Here is a 21553-nt window from a genome sequence, read left to right on the forward strand (position 1 = left end):
GCCCATTGGCGGGCGTCGCCCAGGGGCGGGGCCAAGGCGGGGACGGCCCTCGGACGGCTGGCACGGAAATAAATAATGATATTAAAAGGCTGGGGGGCGGGGCTTAGTGTGACGCAGGCATAAAGGCCTTGAGTGTGCCAAGAAAAAAAGTTATTTTTGTGAAATAAGCGGTTATTTCTGTGAAAAGCGGCGGGCAGGGCGGGAAGAGCACGGGCATCACCTCAGGGCAGCCTCCGCCATTTTCCTGCGCCCCGTGGGTTTGAGCCATGGCGCGCGTGGGCGCTGGCTGAGGGAAAGCTGCTGCGCGCGAGCGGCTCTCCAGCCGTCATTCCCATGGGGCCAGCGAAATTTCACAAGTTGTTCCTAGCCAAAACCCCACGCTCCCTCCCTGCGCTTCAAAATGGAGACGCACGCTACACTGCGTCAGCGCTCGACCCCGGGGTGGCGGGTGCGGCATGCCATGTTGCAGGCCCAAAAGGCTGTGGCCACAAAGCATCTTGCAGTCAAATGGTTAAATCCTTAAATCAAACTGGGTCCTAAAGTCATCATACTTATTATGCTACCTAAATACCGCCTCTGAGGGGAGCCGGTAGCAAAGGGGTTTTGATACAGCACATCTCTTACTCAGGCCTCGTGTGCAAGGCCGAATTTAACTCATGGCAAACAGAATGTTATATTCTAGTCTTTGGAAGCAGGGCTGGCACTACTAAGTTTTCAACAAATTATGGCCTGCAAGATAGCGTAGCTTAAGAGTATTATGGCAAAAATAAGTTCTTGTTTGAAAAAAATAATAAAATCTGTCTGACAGCGTCAATGTTAACATTTCAGCAAAGGCTCCATCATTTATGTGAACACGTTTCTGCTCTGATCTCACAGATGATAGAGGCACTGTCAGCAGTAATGCGATCATGACTACACAGGTAATTAACTTACAATTCCTTACTAAAACAGCAAACAGTTGCACTGCCAGCAATGTGAGGAAATGACACCAAGTTTAACTGGAAAAGGAGGAAAAAGCAGAGCTGTGTTAAGATCCAACAGAGGTTTCCCCTTGCGCTGTCCCCTGAGCTCAAGACATGTATAATGTTCTCAAATGTGCTTAGAAATCTCTTGACAGCAGGGCTGGCTCAGTCGCATGTTCACAAGCAGAAGATTATGTATGCTGGATGACAGCGGGTTTGAGCAGATATATAAAGCTCAAGTGCTACAGTAATCACAATAATCACTGGTAATATACAGCCTGGTTTTTTAACCACTACTGTGTGCAGACTGAAGGGATATGTTCCTGTGAAAACCCTCCCGTGCTGGGCCGTTGGCCACTTCCCTATAATTAGCTTTCCTGCGTACACACACAGGGTGGGGATGTATATATATGTATAATAAGTGTATGCAACACTATGATTTCTGATTTTTTTCTAAATTCTGATTTTTTTTTTTTCTGGAATCTGATCTTGATTCCAACTCAATCCCATAGTAAAGCTTCTGCTAATTTAACAGCGAGAAGGACTTTGCCATTAAACATTTGCAAATAACAGAACAGATACTTCAATTCAATTGTGCAGCAATGCTGTAAGCATGCGTCCAGCCATTTGAGTTTATGCAGGACGCACGTTCTGTGTATCCCACACACGACACTGCCTAGCACCACAGCCTTGGGAATCGCACCTAGAGTCAATGACTGCACTCTGCTAGGTTCAGAGAGTGGGAGGGTGCTCTGGCATTAGCGAGGGCTCTCTATAATTGTTCCAAGTACTTCAGACCCAGGAATCAACCTTCTGAGCCTTTTCTCGGTGTACGGCATTCGTCCTGGTGACACTCAAGTAGCACGCTGCTGAAGGGCAGCTGGGGCACATCTATATTTGTTCCATTGCTCACTGCTGGCATGTCCCTGTCTGAGCAGAGAGGCAGTCTAGGGTTACGGCAATACGTCTTCCAACTGCAGTCCTAGGAAAGTGGCAGGGAATTGCTTTCGTGTGAATTACTTTTTACTAGGGGAAATAAATATGAAGTTTGATGCCATCTGAGCTATCAGAAGAATTTATGACGTCTTAAGATAGAAGGCAAGTCTTTAGGTAGTAACATTCTTTGTTATATATTTTCAATAATTAATGGTCACGGACTTAAACATTCTTCACTGTAATTGTATCTGTGCCTGTAAACTGAGCAAACACTGAGCAATCATGTGAAAATCTTGTTTAGGCAGCAGGGTACCAGACGAGCTTAATTACGCCGATTTTAATTTATGTAATTTAATTTCATTTTGGTAGGAGAAATACTTATTAATTCACTTTTCTAGTTAGTAGTAGCTTCTAAAGCAAGTCTTATTGTCATAATTATGGGGAAAAAAGTCTTTGCAGGAGCTGGATGACATTTCCTGGTATGTGTAGACCTTTTCTCTGTTTAATATGTTAGAATTTGCATGATTTATTTTATTGCCTTTAGCATAAATAGTATTTCTGCCTAACTTGAGTATTTTTGTCTATAGTAAGATATTGCTAGCTGTGCAATCCACACCCATGTCTGCAGTGCCAGAAAACAAACGGTGAACTTCTATGTGTGTTTTCTTACAGATCCAGTGGGCTGGACTGTTTTCAGTCATTGATATAAAACCAGAGAGTGGGAAGTTTCTTAGCATTTTTCACCGATTTGAGAAGTTGCTTTCTAATAAGTTACTGGCTGTGTTGACTTTGTTAGCTAAGTAATCCTCAGGGATATTAGTAAAATACTGATGAAATAAATTTTGACGTGATGGCAAGTACTCAAAATTGCAAAGACCATAAAAAGTAGTCTGAAAGCAAAGCCTGTGTGAAAGCTTCTGCAGAAGCTCTTGATAACCTCGATGTCTGACTGACCTTTTGGCTTTTTTTTTTTCTGTGAGAAAGTGATTTTAAAGCTTTCTTATGCTTCACTGAGCTAGGACTAGATGTAACTATAGATTCATTAATATTCAGCTGAAATCTTTCCATGAACTCTTCTGATTATAGTAGTAAACTGCTGAGAAAATGGACCTGAGTAGTTTTATAGCCCTGATTTTGTATGTGCTGTTGAACAGTGGAGTGCTGTGGGACGTTTCACTCTAACCAAGTGCTGTCTCTGTACTAGCGTTATTTCATGTGGGGTTGTTGATACGGGCTGGTTGCAAAGAGTGGGCTTGGGAAGTCAGTATTAAAATTGCCTTTGCACCTTTAACGCTGTCCCATGTGCATCTGCTTTATCATACAGCTTTGCATTTTGCATCCATGTGCTCTTTTCAGACCTCCCTCATTGCACAGAATGGACAAAGTGGCCAAGCACCAGGCCAGAGCGGACTTCTCTCCATTCAGGGGTCAATGACCTTGCTTCCTAGTTACTGTGTGCTTTCTCATGGAGACGATCTTTGATCTTTTTTTCTGAGCTTCATTTATGTTAAAATATGTATATTCAGAGCATCTGAGAACCCTCAAAGGGCAGTGATTTTTTTCTTATTTTATAGAAAGGACCTGAGATTTGGGCTGAGAATACTGTTAAGAGAAACCTCAGGTTTCAGCATCAAGAATGGCAACTTGAAAAATATAGAACAGGATTTTTCAGGGCATTTTTAGTGTGTTATGTGGCATCAGTGGTCACAAGAGAGGGCATCCTACAGTGTGCCTGACTGACAGTTCAGAAAGAGCGCTTGACAGCAGCCATAGGATGAGCAGACTTCAAACCAGGCCATCTCCAATTGCACAGAACAGCACTGAGTGTGCCTGAAGCACAGTCGCAGTGTTGAGCTGAGGACAGGACTACTCCACAGTTTGGAAATCAGGCATCAGGGTCACAGATGAGCCACTCAGAAAACATAGGATGCACACCAGAGACAGCTCTCTGCTGTGCTTTGCACAGAGGTGAGGGGAAAAAAAAAGCTTCCTGTGGCTTCACTTCAGAAGCTTCACTTAAGAAGTGAAGCTACTGGCTTTGGTCTTTCCCGTGCCTACCTCCAGGCCCTGGGCAGTCCTCAGCCAAACCTGTTCCATCTACGTATTTCTAAGCAAGGAAAATTTATGCTTGATATCTAAGTATGTAGCTAAGGATCTTTCTTATCTTTTACAGCATTGAGACTCGTCATCTCAAAAGCCTCACTGAGGATACCAATGTCATCCAGATCTGGCAGCGCAAGAGAGTATGAAACTAGTGACCAGTTGCCCGATCGTTCAGTTTCCCCACCACTCCCAGAGTCTAGTGAGACTGAGGCTGAAGGCTTGATATTTTATCACATGGATCTTTATGGATCAAAGGAGAGGTTTGATATCTTTCCTGAAGAGCTATCTAGTCAAGGAGACAGATCTCTGGGGGATATGAGAAGGGAATCTGCATTGAGTAGCAAAAAAATTCAGCGCTCACAAGAAGCTGGATATGACTTGGAAAAGGAGGTTGCAGAGTTGGCTAAGATGTATGGACTTGATGAGGATAAAGAAAAAGAGCTTGAGCTTCTTGGAGGACATCTGGAGACGGTGGAGAGCAGATGGCAACCTGCTCGCACAGAAAAAGCAGGATCACAAGGCTCCGTATATAATGTGTCAAAACCCAGCTCTCCAGTGAAAGATCAAAGTCAAAGCACAAAGCAACAGGGACTCTCTGTTGAGGCTTTTCAAGATGAAGATCAGAGCAAAGCCAGGGCAGAAGACGAGGCTGACCACCATATATGGTCCAGAGAGGGGCTGAGCAGCAGCGGCATGTCAGATGAGTGGAACAGTCAGCCTGTCAGTGAGGAGGAGGACATGGCAGATGTTTTTTGTTCTACTTGCAAGATGCCAATCCGAGCTTTTGATAAACTGTTTGGTGAGCACAAGGATCACGAGGTGGCTCAGCTCCCCAGTGCCGTGGAAAGCGAGAAGGTAAGAGTAATACAAGTATACTGCAATGCCTCTAAAACAGTGTTCAGATGTACTAAGAATCATGCTGGGTGTTTTGGTAGGCGGAGATTCATAAAAACATGTGCAAGCTGGAAGAGCAGATTGCTCAGATGGAGAACTTTGCCAGTCATTTGGAGGAAATCTTCATCACTGTAGAGGTAAGGCATTTTTTCTTGGGCTAACTTCATGGTACTGGGGTTAGAACAGTTTTGACAGTCATAGTGCTCAGTTATTAATGAGGTGAATAATTACAGTAACAGAGCACAGAGTTATCTTGGGCTTTGCCTGGACTGAGGTACTTGGGAAAATGAATCCTAATGATTTTTTAAAGTGGGCTAGTAAACCAAATGAAGCATTTGCATAGACACATGCATTCAGAAATAAAGTGTCACTCAGGTTGTCTTAGTTTTAAATGACCAAGGACCGTGATCTAACTAGTCCATCCAGATTGTATGCCTTGGGGTCACTCAGTTTTATTTACAGAAGTGCCAGCTACAGGCAAACCCTTGGACCAGCTGTGCTGAGCTACAGCACTTCAGGGGTTGTGCTCCTGCTCGCCTGATGTCAGCTTGGCCCCGGGGGAAAGGGCCCAGCTGGCAGCAAGTCAAACCGAAGCAGTAACTCAAAGCATCTACTGTCTTTTCTCTGCTAATGTGGCACAGGACGACACCGGTGCCTAAGCAGTGGGCAGCTGCTGGCAATAAAACCTTGCCTGCCCCGTAAATCTTCCTTCCTAATGCTTTCTCCAGCAGTGAGTGAGGATACCAGCATTAGCTGCTCAGCTCCCCCGCATGAATCCATGGATCCCACTGGGTTGCCATGGTTTCTCTCCTGGAAGGATGTGCTTGACTCTGTTGGTGGAAACACTTGTGAGATTATGGCTAGGATATATCCCTAGTTGTGCTCTCTGGGCTTAGGTTGGAGACAGTAGCCTTGCATAATCATTTTTATTGTAATTTCTGATGCTCTTGTTATGTCCGGAACCAAATCCAATACTCTCTTGTGCGTCAGTGGGGATGAATGATTAGAATAAACCCCTAAAAATGCAGATTAGTCAATTTACAGCTTCTATGTATTGGCACTGCCTCCCTAGCAACGAGAATTTTGGGCAACCTAAGTAGGATTTTTTTATGTCTGAGCTATGGATCAGGCCTGACACCAAGGAACAAACCCCCAAATGCCTTGCAGGAAAACTTTGGGAGGCAGGAGCAGAACTTCGAGGTGCATTACAACGATGCAGTGCAAGTGCTTGCTCAGAAGTACGAAGAACAGTTGGAAGCGCTGGGGGAAGAGAAGAGGCAGAAGCTGGAAGCTTTATATGGGCAGCTGGTCAGTTGTGGGAAACATCTTGATACCTGCAAGGAGCTGACAGACACAACCCAGCAGCTTTACCTGGAAAATGACAAAGCCAAGTTTATGAAGGTAAAGACCTTTAACTGGCCAGATGCCTTCTAAATACTCTTTGCTACTTGCAAGTAGTCCCCAGCTGGGAAGGCCCAAGTGGCTTTATTGCTGGAGAGCATTTGAGGTGCCCAGTCCATGGTGCTGTCACTGCTCCAGGCGCTTGGCATGGTGGCATTGACTTAGTGGGGCAATACAATGGGGCCAAAATGCAGAAGCAGCAGCAGAAGTTTGTGACTTGGATACTCAATGATTTCTCACTGGGGTACAGAGAGAAGGTATCACTCTATAAAGCTGATCTTGGGAAACTCTGGAAGCCCTTAGTGTTCATTGCCTCATGCAGGCTCAGCTCTCTTGCTCTGTTCTGGGCTCACAGCAGGCAGGCTGATGCAACCACTTTGGAAGATGCTTCTTTGTCTTGCTCATTTTGTTGGAAAGTTCAGCTGAACAGGAGGCTCCAAATTAAATACATCAGGAGCTCCTGCAAAGTGATGGATGAATCCCACTGTTGAGGAGGTGTCAAGAAATTATTTTTCTTTAGTGGGTAGAAAAATAATTGGAAAAAAAAATGAGAATTTTCACTGCTGATGAGTGATTGTTCTAATCTGAACTGTCCTGTGACTCAGGTGGGTGGGAGCATTTCTATAGCACAGCCACAGTAACTTCTGACCCGAACAATAAACAAATCTCCTAATACCTCCAGTCTGTTCCAATGGACCAGCTTGCTGTGTCACTCCAGCCTGCTGAGTTCTTCATATGAGCTGACTTTTCCCATTCCTCTGCATCTGTGGAATAACCTTATTTTCTTCTTTGCTGGTAAACACTTTTATGTCACTCTTAGGAACCATTATTCACCAAAAAGTGAATAGCTTTTGGTCATGAGCTCTCAGCTGCTTAGGTTTCTCCAGGGACTGTATATCTGTCTTCCAGTAACAGGCACTGCTCGGACTCCCTCCAATGCAGATAATTTCACTAAGCTATTTTCCCCAATTGTTGTTAGTTTCTGTTTGTGAAGGATCCATTGGCACTTTGGAGAACTGAGGAAGTATACAGGCTAGAGTCTAGATGGGTAGGCATTGGTCACTGCCTGATACTGCAAGTTATCTTACTGTAAATTCAGCCAAGATCTCTCCATTTGAATGGGCAGTTAGACACGGCTTTGTTCTCAGAGCTGGGTGAGAGCTAATTAGCTGCTTTTGGGACAACTCAGGTAAGGCAGGTCAACAGCATGATGATGTCTGACTCTGGACTAGTGCAAGAAATGGATATTTTCTGCCTTTAACACTCTCTCTCTTTTTTCCTACAGGCAGCAGTAACCATGGTTGACAGGTAGTATCACAATCTGGGATTTCTTCCTGCTAATTTGACCTGTTATTGGAGATGCTTGCATGTTCTGGACTCAGTTCAGGCACACAAATTTTATCTAAGCTACTAAAGCTATTGAAATCTTTAGTATTTCTGGTTTAAACTGCAGCAGAAAAAGTTGCTATAAGAACTTTAACACTCAAAACTAGTTTTGAGCCGATTTAAAAAACCCAAAAGGAGAGTTGGAGCATGAATAAATCACTCCTTGCAGCTTAGTCATAAGGAACTAATTTCAGTGACTGAGAAACAGGATTGCTAAAGATCTTGAAAGAAATGCTCTGGATACAAATCTGCCTAAAACCGAGCTCCCTAAATAGATTAGTAACAGGCTTTTTAATGCATTAAAAGAGAGGGGTAGAAAGTCAAGCTGTGGGAGCTCAAAACAGATACTGAAAGATCTTGGAGCAGTTGGAAGAAATCTTAAGGCACACTAAATCCATTAAAAAAAAAACAAACCCATTTAAATTGACTGTCATAATTTATGAAAACACAGAGAAAAGATATGCCTTAGTTTCAAATTTACAAATTTCAAATTTAGAACCATGAGGTCCTGAATTAGTAATAGTCTTATAAATTCAAAATAGTGAAAGGCATGGAGCTAATAGCTTGCTTCCCAAAGAGGGGTGCTGGGGAAATCTCACTCACCTACTCAGTGGGAGCGCAGTGTGCGGCAGCCAGCTCACAAATTTGAGCCAGGCACACAAAACATGGTCCCTCAGTCCCATCAGCATCCAGCTGTTTGGCATCTTGAGCACTGATCTGATGTATAGCCGTGTACCTCCAAGCAAAGGGCATGGGGAGGCTGAGCTTTGTACAACTATGAAAACATTCTTTTAAGGAAATAGCTGTTATTTTAGAGTTTGCTGTTCCTTTCCTCTTACCAATAAGTATCATAGAAAGGTATCACCAACACCATAGTACTTCCAATTAAACCTTTTTTTTCCCCCCTACAATTATAGACTGGAGGAATTCTTAAAGACAGACGTGGATTTAGAGCTTTCAACACTGCCAGACTTTGAAGAGCGCATCATAGATTTCTCTGAAGTGGAACAACTAATGAACTCCATTAATACTATTCCAGGTACTCTTCCTATCTGATAATTATTTCAGACCTATTTACATTTAATTAAGGATATGTATTAAAGAGAAGTCCATTATTTCGTTTAAAGGAGAGGTGCAAGGGTAGAATTAGCTTCTCCATAGTTTTCCCTCTGGATTTTTTTGTTTGCCTATAAATACAGAGACACTGGAAGCTATTTTTGGTTTTTTTTTTTCATTTGTTTTCAGTGTAAAATTACCAGAACACCATGAGTGTCAGATGTTGCTCTTGCACAGCTGTACTAGCTCCTGGGGAACAGCAGCCCTCAGGAGGCAGCGGAGGTCAAGTTTACAGAGAAGGGTTAGGCCGAGGCTTGTGTATTTTCTTGGTTTGATTTTGATTCGAAGAAAGACTAGTTCATACACCAGTGACCTGATTATTATCTGCAACTGTTTACAGGGTCAGCTCCTAACTTTTTGCCATGTAGGAGGAATATGACTCTATTCAATGCCTGGGCTTTGTGCAATGCCTCTCACCTTTGTGAGAGGTGTTTGCCTGTGAACACCATGCCATGCTTATGCATGCAAAAACTGACACGTTTTCCCCTCTTCAGCCCCTTGTGCCCCTGTGATCAATCCCCAGGCTCCCAATGCAGCAACTGGAACCTCACTGAGAGTTTGCTGGGGCCTCTTCTCAGATGACACTGTTGAGTGCTACCAACTGTGCTATAAACCAGTGAGCAACGAGAGGCAGAGTGATGAACAAGCAGGTAAGGAGGCCTGGACCCACGGGGACACCTCAGCCCTCCCCTGGCAAAACCAGCTGGTTCCAAAGTGCCTCTGGACTTGCGGTGGCAAGCAGTGCATTTTCTGTGCACTCTCTCTACCACCAAAACTGTCATATCTGCCACCGCATTTCCTGCTCCTGGCTTTGTCACTCTTCCCCTGCCAGGTCTGCCATGCTGCCGGCTGCAGCAGGATCCACCACAGGAGCAAAGACAGGATGGGGCACAGCTGGGCTACCAGGAGTGGGAGGGGGACAGTGGATGGAATCTGGTCTCAACAGCAGCGTTTCCTTTCCTGGGGGGTGGGCACTGCGTTAGACACACATGTGCTGCATCCACTGCAAAGCACAGTATTTTTAGAGAGCAAATCATCATATTATCAGCACGCCCACTGAAACCCCCACAGTCATTTTACAATTTATCTCAGTGCTAATAATAGGCTGTAACTCCCCATCACCCACATGCATAAAAAAAGAACCACAACAGTCCTAAAATGACCCAGCCTTGTGACAAAACTGCCTTTGCTAATAATATTCTTGCAGAACCGTTTACTGAAAACACCCAGCCACTTCTCCAGCAAAGGTGGAAGACAGTAGAATGCCAAATGGCCAGTTTAGAAAGAAAAGCAGAACCTGTCCAAGTTATACAAGATGAAGAATGAGAAATTAGTATGAAATAGCTTCAGTTCTTGTCTCATTGCTGGGATGAGCTGACCAGACAGTGTCCCAGGAGTGGGAACATGCAGGGTCTTTTTAGAAAAAAATCAGTGACAGGTGGTTCTTTCTGGTCTTGTTTTAATTTGTTTTGTTTTTCTCTGAGTGATGTGGCTCCTTCAGAAGCTGATGCGTTATCTGATTTATGCCTCCTTAGAGGAAGGCATGGTTCAACAGCCTAATCAAAGGCTCTTTTGAACTCAGCACACAAAACAATGTGCCTCAACTCCATTATCTGAGGTAGCCTTGGGGACCCATTATCTGAGGCAGGTGGGTAACTGTGTAATGGCACTGTAGATGCTGTGTTGTTTTCATTTCAGAGCACACGCTGAAAGTCAAAGAAACATACTGCACCATTACTGATCTGTTACCAAACACACAGTATGAATTTTGGGTCAGTGCTTTAAATGCCTCTGGTACCAGTCCACCAAGTGAAAGAGCAGTTTATGTAACAGGTAAAAATATTTTATTCATATAACTATGTGACCTTGATAGTGCAATTCACAGTCGGCTCTGAATTTTATGCCAGTAAGGCTTTCTGGGCGCTTTGTTTCTTCTGATGTAAGTCCACTGACTGCATGGGAATTTCCTACTTCTGTTTGGAGAGCCTATCAAGCCAATTGTCCCTGCTTTAGAGTTGAAGAAACAGAAGCGTGGAGACAAAACAGCTTATTTAAATGCAAGCACGTAGGAGACCTGGGAATAAGGGTCAAGTCTCCCAGTTCTGCCAGGTGGACTCCTTTTACAGCCCGCCTTTCATTGGCCTTTATATATTTTGTGGGTTCACCTGCTATGCTGCCCTTTGTAACTACAGTTCAGTCAAGTACATTTTGATTAGCGTGGCTTATCTTCAGGAATTCTTCCTGATAGCTGAACCGTAACACGATTAATTACAGATCCTGGTTCTCTTTTGAGAAATCCTGACATCACATTGAGCAAGTCAGAGTGAGACCTTTAAGCACTCATTCCAGATGTCTTTGACATCTTAGAGCAGAGAAGAGATGCACCTTTACGACAAAGAGAAAACCAATGATAGAAAGAAAATGGTTGTGTAATCAGTCTCTATCTATGTTACTTCTCTCACTAATTCTCTTGGGACTTTTATAGTCCAAATTAAGTCTTTGAATAGTACTGTTAATCACCCTGCCTGCTGTTTATTTTCCATTGGGGAAGCAGGTTTCTTTAACTATATAGTATTAGTAAACAACTTTGTTCTATTTTTTAAGTCTTCAAAGCATGTTTGTTGCAAACATCTTCAAGCAACAGCTTAGAATTGTTCTTTTGCCTGCTTTTTAGCTCCTTCACCACCTACCATAAAGAGTAAAAAGATCCGAAGCTGTGAAAACGCAGCACTGGTGTGCTGGGAATCTCGAGACATTAACCCTGTTGATTCCTACACAGTTGAATTGTCCAAGCTGACCAATGAAGAAAATGGCGATACTGTTACTGAGTGAGTCACTGTTCTATCGACTACATGACCTGTAGAGATGAAACCGTTTCAAGTGGTGTGGCATCAGACTGCCTAAGAAAGGACCCATGACCCTTTAGTGAATTCACCTTTATTCACCTTTTCCTGTTAGTAAATTAATTGTAAACATGTTAATTGGAAGTGACTCTACAAGGTAAGGGAAAAGGGCAGAAGCAGATGTAAAGATCTGCATAGTCTGTGACAGACTATCCCTTACCCCCACTACTGACAACTATATAAGGGAAAGTGGTGTTGATGTGTTACAAGAGAAGCTGATCATGTAATTTCTTCTTTGTTGTTCAGAAAAATTATCTCAAAGGTTCTTTGTTCTCTACCCTATCATTTTCCATTGATTTCTTTTTTGTAGATCTATTGTTGGGATTCCTAACTGTGAAGTCCTAATTCACCTCCAGCCAACACAAAGCTATCGCATCTGTGTCAGAGCCCTAAACCTGGGTGGTTCCAGTGAAAGAAGTGAACCCGTCCTGATACACACCACAGGTACGGAACAGCTCCAGCAGCCCACTATAGCATCTATTATCTCATCAGAAAGATTCCTGCAGGTTTCAATGGCCTCTGGATCAGGTCCTAATCTCTTACATCTAATAACACACCTGGTAACCTTTTAGGAATGAAAGAAACACATTTTGTAACAGTAAGTGCACTGCTTTAGCTCTGTAATTCAAAATTATTTATGTCCAGTACATTTGATACTTGAAAGCTACTCATTTCGGAAACATTTTAAAAGACTAGATCAACCCAACGCCCCCGGATGTTGCCAGCTTGCCAAGTACTAACATACCAATGAAGAAACTTGTAGTGTGATTTTACTTTACTTCAGATATTACCTTGTAACAATGCTGCTGCTTGAAAGTATGGTTGAGACAGTCAGTCAGCGCTTTCCAGAGTCATTTGGATATGCAAAATCTTCCTGTGTATATATTAGACCATCTCCAGCTTGGCTGGGGAAGCTTTGAGGGCTGGCTCCCTTTATGCACCAGGAAAAAGGCAGTCCAGCTTTCAGCTGGAAGCTTTGCTTTGGGTAACTGGCATAGCACTATCATCTCTGCTCTCAGTGCCGCACTGGGCAAGGATTAACCTTCTCCCCCAAAAGGGAACTTGAAAGCCCTTTCCCCTCCCAACCATCTAATCAAAGCTCATTTTAAAGACTTACAGGTAGACACCTGTTTTCATCTTCACCACTGCAGCTTCACTGGGCTGTCCCAGACCTCCCATATCACTCACAGATGCATTCACACCATACCTCTCTCTCTTCTGCGCTTTCCTTCTGTGAGAGATTTGCAAATTGTGCTTATTCAGCAAGCTGACCACACACCCATTAATCTGCAAAAGGCTACATTTCAGTAAGAAACCTGTCTGCTACACATCAGTGACACCACAGAAAAATGTTTGTTCTTAAATCCCTGGAGAGGAAGACTGTCATTGCATTACCATTGTTTGTGTATACTTCAACTACTTAAATCAAACTCAATATTTGAAATTGCCAATTCTGCTTGCACAGCATGTGTTTTTTTTTTTCAGCAGCACATGCCTGTAATTGCCCTGTCATTGTTTGTATTGTATTTGCAGTTTGATTATAATGATTTCATTTGGGATTAGCACGGAGAGATTTATCTTCTCTGAGTCTGCATTATGCAAACAGCTGATACAAATTTATCTGTCAGCTGCAAGCCCTCACCTCCAACACTGGGAATGACCTTTGATCCTGACTTACTGGGATGGATACACAAACACCAGCTACAAGCAGCAGCTGTGACGCATGTGGCTGCTCATCAGAGAGCGGTGCGTCAGACCTGCTTTGTGAAGTCTCTGAAGGGAGAAAGGCCGAAGTACTTTTACCCTGGGCTGGCTTAGCTGACTTACCTCTCTGAGGGCTGATCTGATGAGGTGCTAAAGTGTGGCACTTTTGTAGAGATTGATCCCTTCTCTTCAAACTGTGCCCAGCATTTATGTGGAAAAGTGAAACCACAGAGAGGCCTTTAAGCCCTTCTCCTTTCAGTGATTGAAAATAGATCACTTCAGCTCTGAGGAAGATGACTTGAAACGAGACAGTCCATTGCAGGGAGGACCCCTCACCTTTGAATAGCTACTTCCTGCACAGTGCCTGCAGCTTTGGGCCCTGGCTGGATTCAAAACCAGATTAAGACCCCTTTTCTGCTTTTCACAAGGCTGTAACTAAACAGTGTTAAGCTGTAAAACACCCATTTATTTGAAAAACTCCAAATGGACAACCTTGTCCTCTCAATGTCAGCCACAGATTCCTTCCAGAGCACTAGTTAATATTTTTGTGGATCCAAACAATGTTTCACGGCACCCTTGCTGCAAACCATAATGCCATAAAGAGTTGCTGGAGTTATCCTCAGGTAATCCTTCCTGTTATTCCCGTCTTGCAGGCACCTACTTCTGCCTTAACGAGGACACAGCCCATCCTTTACTGGCGATTCTAGATGATGGATTTACAATTGCTTGCGATGAACTGGAAAACCCGGAATGTGATCTGCCTGTCTACGATAACAGCTTTACAAGGTATACAGAAGAATTTCAGTTGCAACTAATGCATGTGGTTCATGGCTGCTTCACCCACAAGACACCCCTACCTTGAATTTAAATCCACTAAGAAGGTTTACCGGTGTTGCAGCTCTCCTCACCTTCAAGCCAGGCACCAATCACATAAAACTTCCAGACTGTATGTGTGTACAGTGGTTTTTTCCACCTTGGTTGTTGCATAAGTGACTATGGTTGTCTTCAGTTTTAGACAACTGCAAACATCTTTGTTGGTCCTTTTAAAATATGGATTACTTATCTTCTAGAAAACCAGACTTATTTTAAGGTATTTCAAGTTGGGTTCCTAAGATAACTATTCAGTTTGAAACGGTAGGCTTTAGCCCTAGTTCCCTGGAGACTAAAACTCTGTACCCATTTATCCAGGCCACATAGTTTCACTGGGGTATCATTCCTGAGCACCATTACTAGACTCCTTGTGGCTTGCTGCTCTTTTCTGAGAATTTCTAAGGTGACTAATACATACTAACTACATCTCCCTTTGCATGATGTGTGCACCGACTTCTATTAAATTCCAGAACTTTCTTCCCATTTAATTCTTTACAGAGCCCAAAAAACCACAGAAAAATATTACAAGAAAAAAAAAAATCAAACTATATTGTCGTAGTTCAGCCCTGATCAGGACCAGACTACGCAGTCTCTCTCCCGCTCCCCCCACCCTCCGAGAGAACAGGGGGAGATGATATAAGAAAAACGGCTCAAGGTTTGAGATAAGGACGGGGAGAAATCCTTAAAGTTACCGTCACGGGCAAAACAGACTCGACTTGGGGAAAACTATTCATTTATTTTCTAAAATTAGCAGGAGAATGAGACAGGGAACAAGATAACCTCCCCCCACCCCTCCCTCTTCCCGGGCTTAACATTATCTCTACTACCTTCCCCTCCCGAGCGGCACGGGGGGGAAAAGGGAATGCGGGTCGCGGTCAGTTCATCACGCGTTGTTTTACGCCGCTGTATGATCGTCGGGGGAAGAACTCCTCGCATTCCTCCTCTGCTCCAGCGTGGGGTCCCTCCCACGGGCCACAGTCCTCCGTGAAACTGCTCCGGCGTGGGTCATCTCTTCCACGGGGTGCAGTCCCTCTAGAACAGCTGTCCCAGCGGGCCCTCCACGGGCCACAGCCTCCTTCAGGCCTCCACCTGCTCTGGCGTGGGGTCCTCCACGGGCTGCAGGTGGATCTCTGCCCCTCCGTGGACCTCCATGGGCTGCAGGGGGACAACCCGCTCCACCATGGTCTTCACCACGAGTTGCAGAGGAATCTTGGCCAGGAGCCATATTACTCCTCCCCCTCCTTCTGAACTGACCTTGGCGTCTGCAGCCGTTCCTCACAACAGGCTGGCAGACGCCTCTCAGGATCCTTTTTACATCTTGTTCACTTCTCATCTCCTCTCCACTTCTTGCAGCCGGGCCGGGCCGAGTTGGGCCCAGTCGGCTGCCCGGTGGGAGGCCAGAGGGTGAGGCCTGCAAGGCCCATGAGGCTCGCGCCTCCCCCTCTCTGCCCCCCGCTCAGCTGCTTCACATCTTCTCCCCCTCTTTTTCCTGTTTTACCCTACTTAAATACGTTATCGCAGAGGCGTTATCACGGGACATTCTGCTACCAATTGGCTCGGCCTTGGCCAGCAGCAGGTCCGCCCTAGGCCCGGCCGAGTCCACTGAACAAAGGGGAGCGACTTCTAGCAGTTTCCTACAGAAGCTACCACCTTAGGCCCCCCCTCACTAACAAAACCAGAACATATATATACTCTTAATACAGCACTAGTGGGATTAAAAAAAAAGGCATAATTATTAGGTTCTGTTTTAATTAGAGTGATCCAGCACTTGCACACTTTCAAGTCTTGAGGAGCTGCTCCTCTCTGCTGGCTGTTGCTCCCTCTCTCCTGTCCCTTCCTCCACAAGCTGCTGAGGTGACAGAGCCTTGTGCGTTATGTGCAGGAGGCTCTGCCCATCCTTCCTTGGTCTTGTTTTCACACATGGAGATTTGGCGGTTGTTTTTATGTAACTCTGTCCAATGGAAACCACCAAACAGTCATGTTATATAAAACTTGTTCACTACAGCAAATACTACAGAATGGGCAAATAAACCTACTGGTGCTTTGGGCACCTGACCATCTGCTTTGAAAGAGGCTTGTGTAGTTCACAGCACAGTTGGTCTGTTTAGTTTTTTTTAAATAGATGCTGGGAAGTGTCTAATGGGGCTTTCAGCAGCTCTCCTTGATTTTGTGAATTTAAATCTCTCTAGCTGCTCTTTGGAACTGAAGCATCACTTGGAAGTTAATGCAAGTTCATAAAGAGGATTACAGGTGCAGCCAGCCACAATTACATACAAACCTGCTTCCACACGTTGGGCACCTTGAGCTAAATTTAAACAGGTACTCAAGTGCCAAAGCAAATGCTAAGGAAAGGAGAGGGATATGAATATCTTTCTGAAAGATCGAGCTGGTACTGTTTGGGCCTACAGATTTTACTTTCAAAACAGAATTAGGCCCTTTGCCGTTGAAATGAGAGACTTAGCTTGCTAACATGCATGTTTCCAGTCAGAACCATGGGAACAATATGTAACCAGGACAGGCATCTGCAGACACAGAATAATACAAGCCCACAACTTAATCCCTCCATGGAAATGCAATGCTACTGGAGGGCTTGATAGGAAAGAGCCAGGAGATAGAAGATTTTCTTCATTAAAGTCATCATGATAAGCCTAAATTGGATTTCATCCCACTTCCACAAAGTGCTTTTATGTTTCACATAAACAGTCAGAGCTGGCACTCATCTCATTCTGAACTCTGAGGCTCAGTTTTTGATGCCACTGTGAACTTTCAGAAGCCTCTTTCATGTCAAGATAGTTAGAAAAAAAAAAAAAAAAGAAAAAAAGAGAAAGCTCCCAAGCTGAAATTACTAACACTCATAATACTACAAGGAAATTACATTGCAAACTCTTCCTTCTGAAGTTCGTGTGATCTGCGAAAGACTAATGTGCTTTCTAACCACAGCAGCTCCTACAGTCTGACTCAGGTTTGCCTTGGTGGCTTTGCAACTCTCATTGCTATGGTAATATTTTGTTCATAGATGTTTACCCATCCGTTTTGCATCATTCCTTTTCCTTCTCAAGCTGCAGCAACACAGCGTCTCTGATCCAGATTTCAGCAGCCTTTAAGCTATTTCCAAGACATCTACATGCACTTGTAACGAGCTGTACATCTGCCTTAAATGGTTGCTGGAGGCAGCACAGAGCACAGCTATCTTGCTGTGCATGCCTGTCCTTACACATCAGGCCCTCCGAATGCTGAGTGCACCTCTTCCTCAGCATCACCCAAAAGCATCCTTTTTCCCCTGCTAGCACCAGAGCACTCTCTTTTCTAGCAAGTAATAACTTTCCCAGAAAACTCAGGCAGCGTAGGATGCTGTTCTCCCTATTCCTGAAAGTGCCCAGGGCACTCATTTATACAAAGCTACCCACAGGTAAAAACAGGGTAGGTCTCACAAAGAAACCTGCAGGTTCGGTGTCAGGTCCTCAGCACGTGGACTTCACTGCAGTAAAAAATCCATGCTGCACTGCTAAGGAGACAGCAAAAGTGGCTTTTGTTTATTGATATGTAATGTCCAGGTACATTACACACCTGATCATTGTAAATAGCATTGCAGTGTCCCTGCCAAAGCACATATTCCTGTCTGTCTCCCACAGGTGTATTGGGATCCTGGGCAGTCTGATCCCATTTCCAGGAAAGCATTACTGGGAGGTGGAAGTTGAGGAAGATACAGAGTACAGAATTGGTGTGGCTTTTGAAAACACTCCAAGACATGGTTATCTAGGGGCAAACAACTCATCATGGTGCATGAGGCATATCATCACACCATCGAGGTAAGGGCTGTGGAGGCTACGGGTCTGCTACAGGAACACCTCCTACAGGTAGAGCTGCAGGCAGAGCAGCAGAGAGCTCCTGCTTCCAGGGAGATTTTATATCAAAGCCCAGACCAAGCTCTTAATGAGGGACATCTGACATTCCACCATTGGCACTGTGAACTGGTGTTGGAAGGATACTGGAACCTTTAAGGAAATCCTCCTGCTTAATGACATTATCACATTGAAATAGGCAGTCGCAGGAACAAATCTGTGAAAAATCAGCATTACAGAAGTTAGCTGTAAAGACCTTCTTTCCGGTCACCAAAACCCCAGTGGGAAGATAGAGAGTAATAGATCCATGTAACCTAGAAACTACATGTCTGGCTAAACCCAGTTGTATGCAACTGTTCTTGATCTTTCTCCTACCTAAGGAACTACCTAACAGCCACACCTGCATGCAAAAATGCCAGCTCCCCTTATGCCTCAGCTTGAATCTGCTGGCTCTCCCCCAGACACTATTACATTAGCATCATTGTATTTGACTCCCATGTGATATTTGGGCACCCTGTGAAGCATCCAGGAGCAAGAAAACACGTCACACCCCCGAGGATTGCCTACTGCCTGTCTGGATGGCTCACTGCTCAGCCTGCAAGAGTTGCCAGGGTGCTGCTGGGTCCCCTTGAACAGGGAGCCTGGACACCACCTGAGTGTCCCCAGCATGCAGTCAGTAAACAGTAAGGATGGCATGGCATGGGCCCAAATCTGCCTGTCCTCTGCCAGCTGGTAGCAGGGAGGTTTTAGATGCAGCCCAGGCGGCTGGAGCATGTACTCCTCCCCAGGCGCCTGCTGCTCTCTGCTCCCCAGCAGCTGGCCCGCTGCATAGCCAGAGTCCTCAGCAGTGCTGGCATTCACCTCCCACACAGCAAGAAATGCTGCTTAGTGAGGGAGACCCAACCCACTAATGACTCTCCCATACATTGCAGGCAGGGTAATTTGATTTCCTTGCTACGTTGAGCTAAGAGGTACATTGAGGTTTGTTCTCATTCTTCTGGAGCAATGAACATAGACTCCAGGGAGAAAAGGGAGCTGGGCCATTGCTCAGCTTGAGTCACTGTCATACCCATTTCTGCAGAGAAATTTTCTCAGGTTTGAGAGGTGTGGGTGGAAGAAGTGGTTAGTGAAGAAGCTGGCCCTTATGAAATGCCAGATAACTCACTTCAACTGAATAAATCTTCTCATTTCTGCTCAGAAAGGCACACATTCCCATAAGTGTTGTATTTTCGGTTGCAGCATCCCACACTAGGGAGAGCTGTTTGAGTAACTGCTGAAGGACTTCAGCCTTATTCACAGTGACTACACAGGGAAGAAGAGGGCTACTCTCATGACAAAGCTGCTTACATACAGAGTACCTTCCTGGCCTCCACAGTCCAGGAATCACAATTAAAGGATGTCACCCTCATGAGCATGAAGACTGGAACTTCCCCATCAACACCACCCTGGCTGAGCAGGGAGGGCCTGTAGGAAAAGCAGGCAGAAACATAATTTAGAGTGGGGTTTGAAAAATGACATCCATAGTCTGGAGGATGCCTAGCCACAGTGTGAGTCAGGCAGCCTTTGCCCAAAGGATTACGCTTCCTCACTGCTGCTGTGAAGGTGGGTGTGAGCAGTTCCTGTAAGGCTGGCAGCAAAGAGGGCTCAGCACCACCAGGCCCTCAGGGAGCAAGCGGGCAGCATGGCAGGGCCTGGAAGGACAGGACTGAGTCATCTCACCAACTCCCTCCATGTCAGTGCCTACAGCTATCTACGGGCAAGGCCGAGCAGATGACAAGTGGTGTTCTGGGGCAAGTCTAACAGGCCTAACAGAGCACAGCTACGCCATGGAGGAGGGGACCATCTCAGGCTAAAGCTAGTGGCAAGGGTGCACCCTCCAATTTACCCACATGGCCCTCAGAGATATGGAAAAAAATGGGAAGTCCCATATTGCAACAGCATCCATATCTAAGAACCACCACTCATCCATTCGCAGCCAGACTGGGATATGAAGCAAGAGGCCCGTTACACGGGTTAGACGGGCAGGTCTGAGCACTGCGGGGCAAGGCTGCGTGCAGGCGCAGAGCACACTGCTCCTCAGCAAACACAGCCATTGCTCAGCAAAGTGGCTGGGACAGGGACAGTAACCACGGGGCACAGAGGAGGGATAGGACTGTGAAGCAGGAAGCATGCCCTGGATTTAGAATTTTTATATATATTATAATTATTATAATACCCGGGAAGCATACACTGAATACTGTGTGCACAATGTGCTTCCCTTTCAGAAGAGCAAGGGTGCCCTCAGGTTTTTTGTCTGTTTCTTCCCTACAGGCACAAGTACGAATTTCTGCACAGCGGGATGACGCCAGACGTCAGAATTACTGTCCCCCCAAGAAGGATTGGCATCCTGCTGGACTATGAGAACTGCAGACTGTCATTTTTCAATGCAGATATTGCTCAGCACCTTTATGCATTCAACTCGCACTTCCAGCATTACGTCCACCCCTGCTTTGCTTTGGAAACCCCTGGTGTCCTGCGGATACATACTGGAATTGCAATACCCCCGTGGACTGCCCTCCCATAACCTGTGTTCTGCAGCTGCACATCTGCATGTAACCTGCATTGAGTGATGCCCTCTTTCAGCATTAACTGTTCCATCATGCTCCCTACAAACCAGCTCTGTCCCAAGAAAGAGAGCAAAGCAACCCTGGCCCAAACCAGCTGCCAGGCCTGACCCTTTAAAACAGTTTCTATCTTCTTAGGCAGGATCTTAGCAGAAAACCATTATGGTCACAAGATCTATCAGCATCCCAGAAATTCTCCAGTTAGAAATGGACACCATCCTTTCCAGAGGTGACACTGCCACCAAGCAGCAGTGACAGCTGATCACCAGTTCCCCCAGTACCCATTTGATGCCTAGGGAACTCCCCTGTTCCGGAGCAATCATTAATTCCACTCTTGTGTCTGCAGAGGAACTAAAAATTCAAAGAAAAACAAAAATAGCAAAAGGCATAATCACTGTACAGTTGCTAGACAAAGCTGAAAACACTCCAACCATGAAGCTGGTCTCACAATCAAGTATTCTTGTTACTACATAAAGTCTGTGACACAAGATAATCAAATACGCCTCCCTTTGTCTGAACTGTTAGCGCCTGCCATACACAGTGAGGCTTTTTGAAATACCCAAGCATGCACTACAGTCTCAAATATTAAAAGACATTTTTACAGAATGCCTATGCTTCTCATTCATTCATCCAGGGGAAATAAAAAACAACAAAAAAAAACCCAAAACTGAGGCCTTTTGCAGTGCTTGATTGCCCCTATAGAGAAATCTAAAGCACCATTTTTAGCTGTGGTGTATCCTCCACACTCACAGATCTGTTCTCCCTCTCAGCACTGAGGACTACTCCCCCCTGATGCTGTGCCATCAGAGCTTTGAGTGTCCAGTGGGGACTGG

At 45.0% G+C, this 21553-nt stretch overlaps 1 protein-coding gene across 2 annotated transcripts; it reads left to right on the top strand.

The window, feature by feature from the left end:
• Positions 1–2010: 2010 nt before the first annotated feature.
• On the top strand, positions 2011–21387 carry FSD2 (fibronectin type III and SPRY domain containing 2). Of its 2 annotated transcripts, none has more exons than XM_010129905.2 (13): positions 2011–2072; positions 4072–4856; positions 4937–5032; positions 6063–6296; positions 7582–7604; positions 8600–8721; positions 9293–9448; positions 10497–10631; positions 11473–11626; positions 12012–12145; positions 14059–14191; positions 17908–18084; positions 20428–21387. In XM_010129905.2, exons 2-13 carry the CDS (start codon positions 4113–4115, stop codon positions 20678–20680), a joined length of 2361 nt encoding a protein of 786 aa, XP_010128207.2. In that variant the 5' UTR covers positions 2011–2072; positions 4072–4112; the 3' UTR covers positions 20681–21387. The 2 variants fall into 2 exon arrangements, with proteins under 2 accessions (XP_010128207.2, XP_086613598.1); XM_086757472.1 differs by lacking the exon at positions 2011–2072 and adding an exon at positions 2356–2377.
• Positions 21388–21553: the final 166 nt, after the last annotated feature.

The sequence above is a fragment of the Chlamydotis macqueenii genome, chromosome 12 (assembly GCF_036417535.1).
Source record: "Chlamydotis macqueenii isolate bChlMac1 chromosome 12, bChlMac1.mat, whole genome shotgun sequence".
NCBI classification, from domain to species: domain Eukaryota; kingdom Metazoa; phylum Chordata; class Aves; order Otidiformes; family Otididae; genus Chlamydotis; species Chlamydotis macqueenii.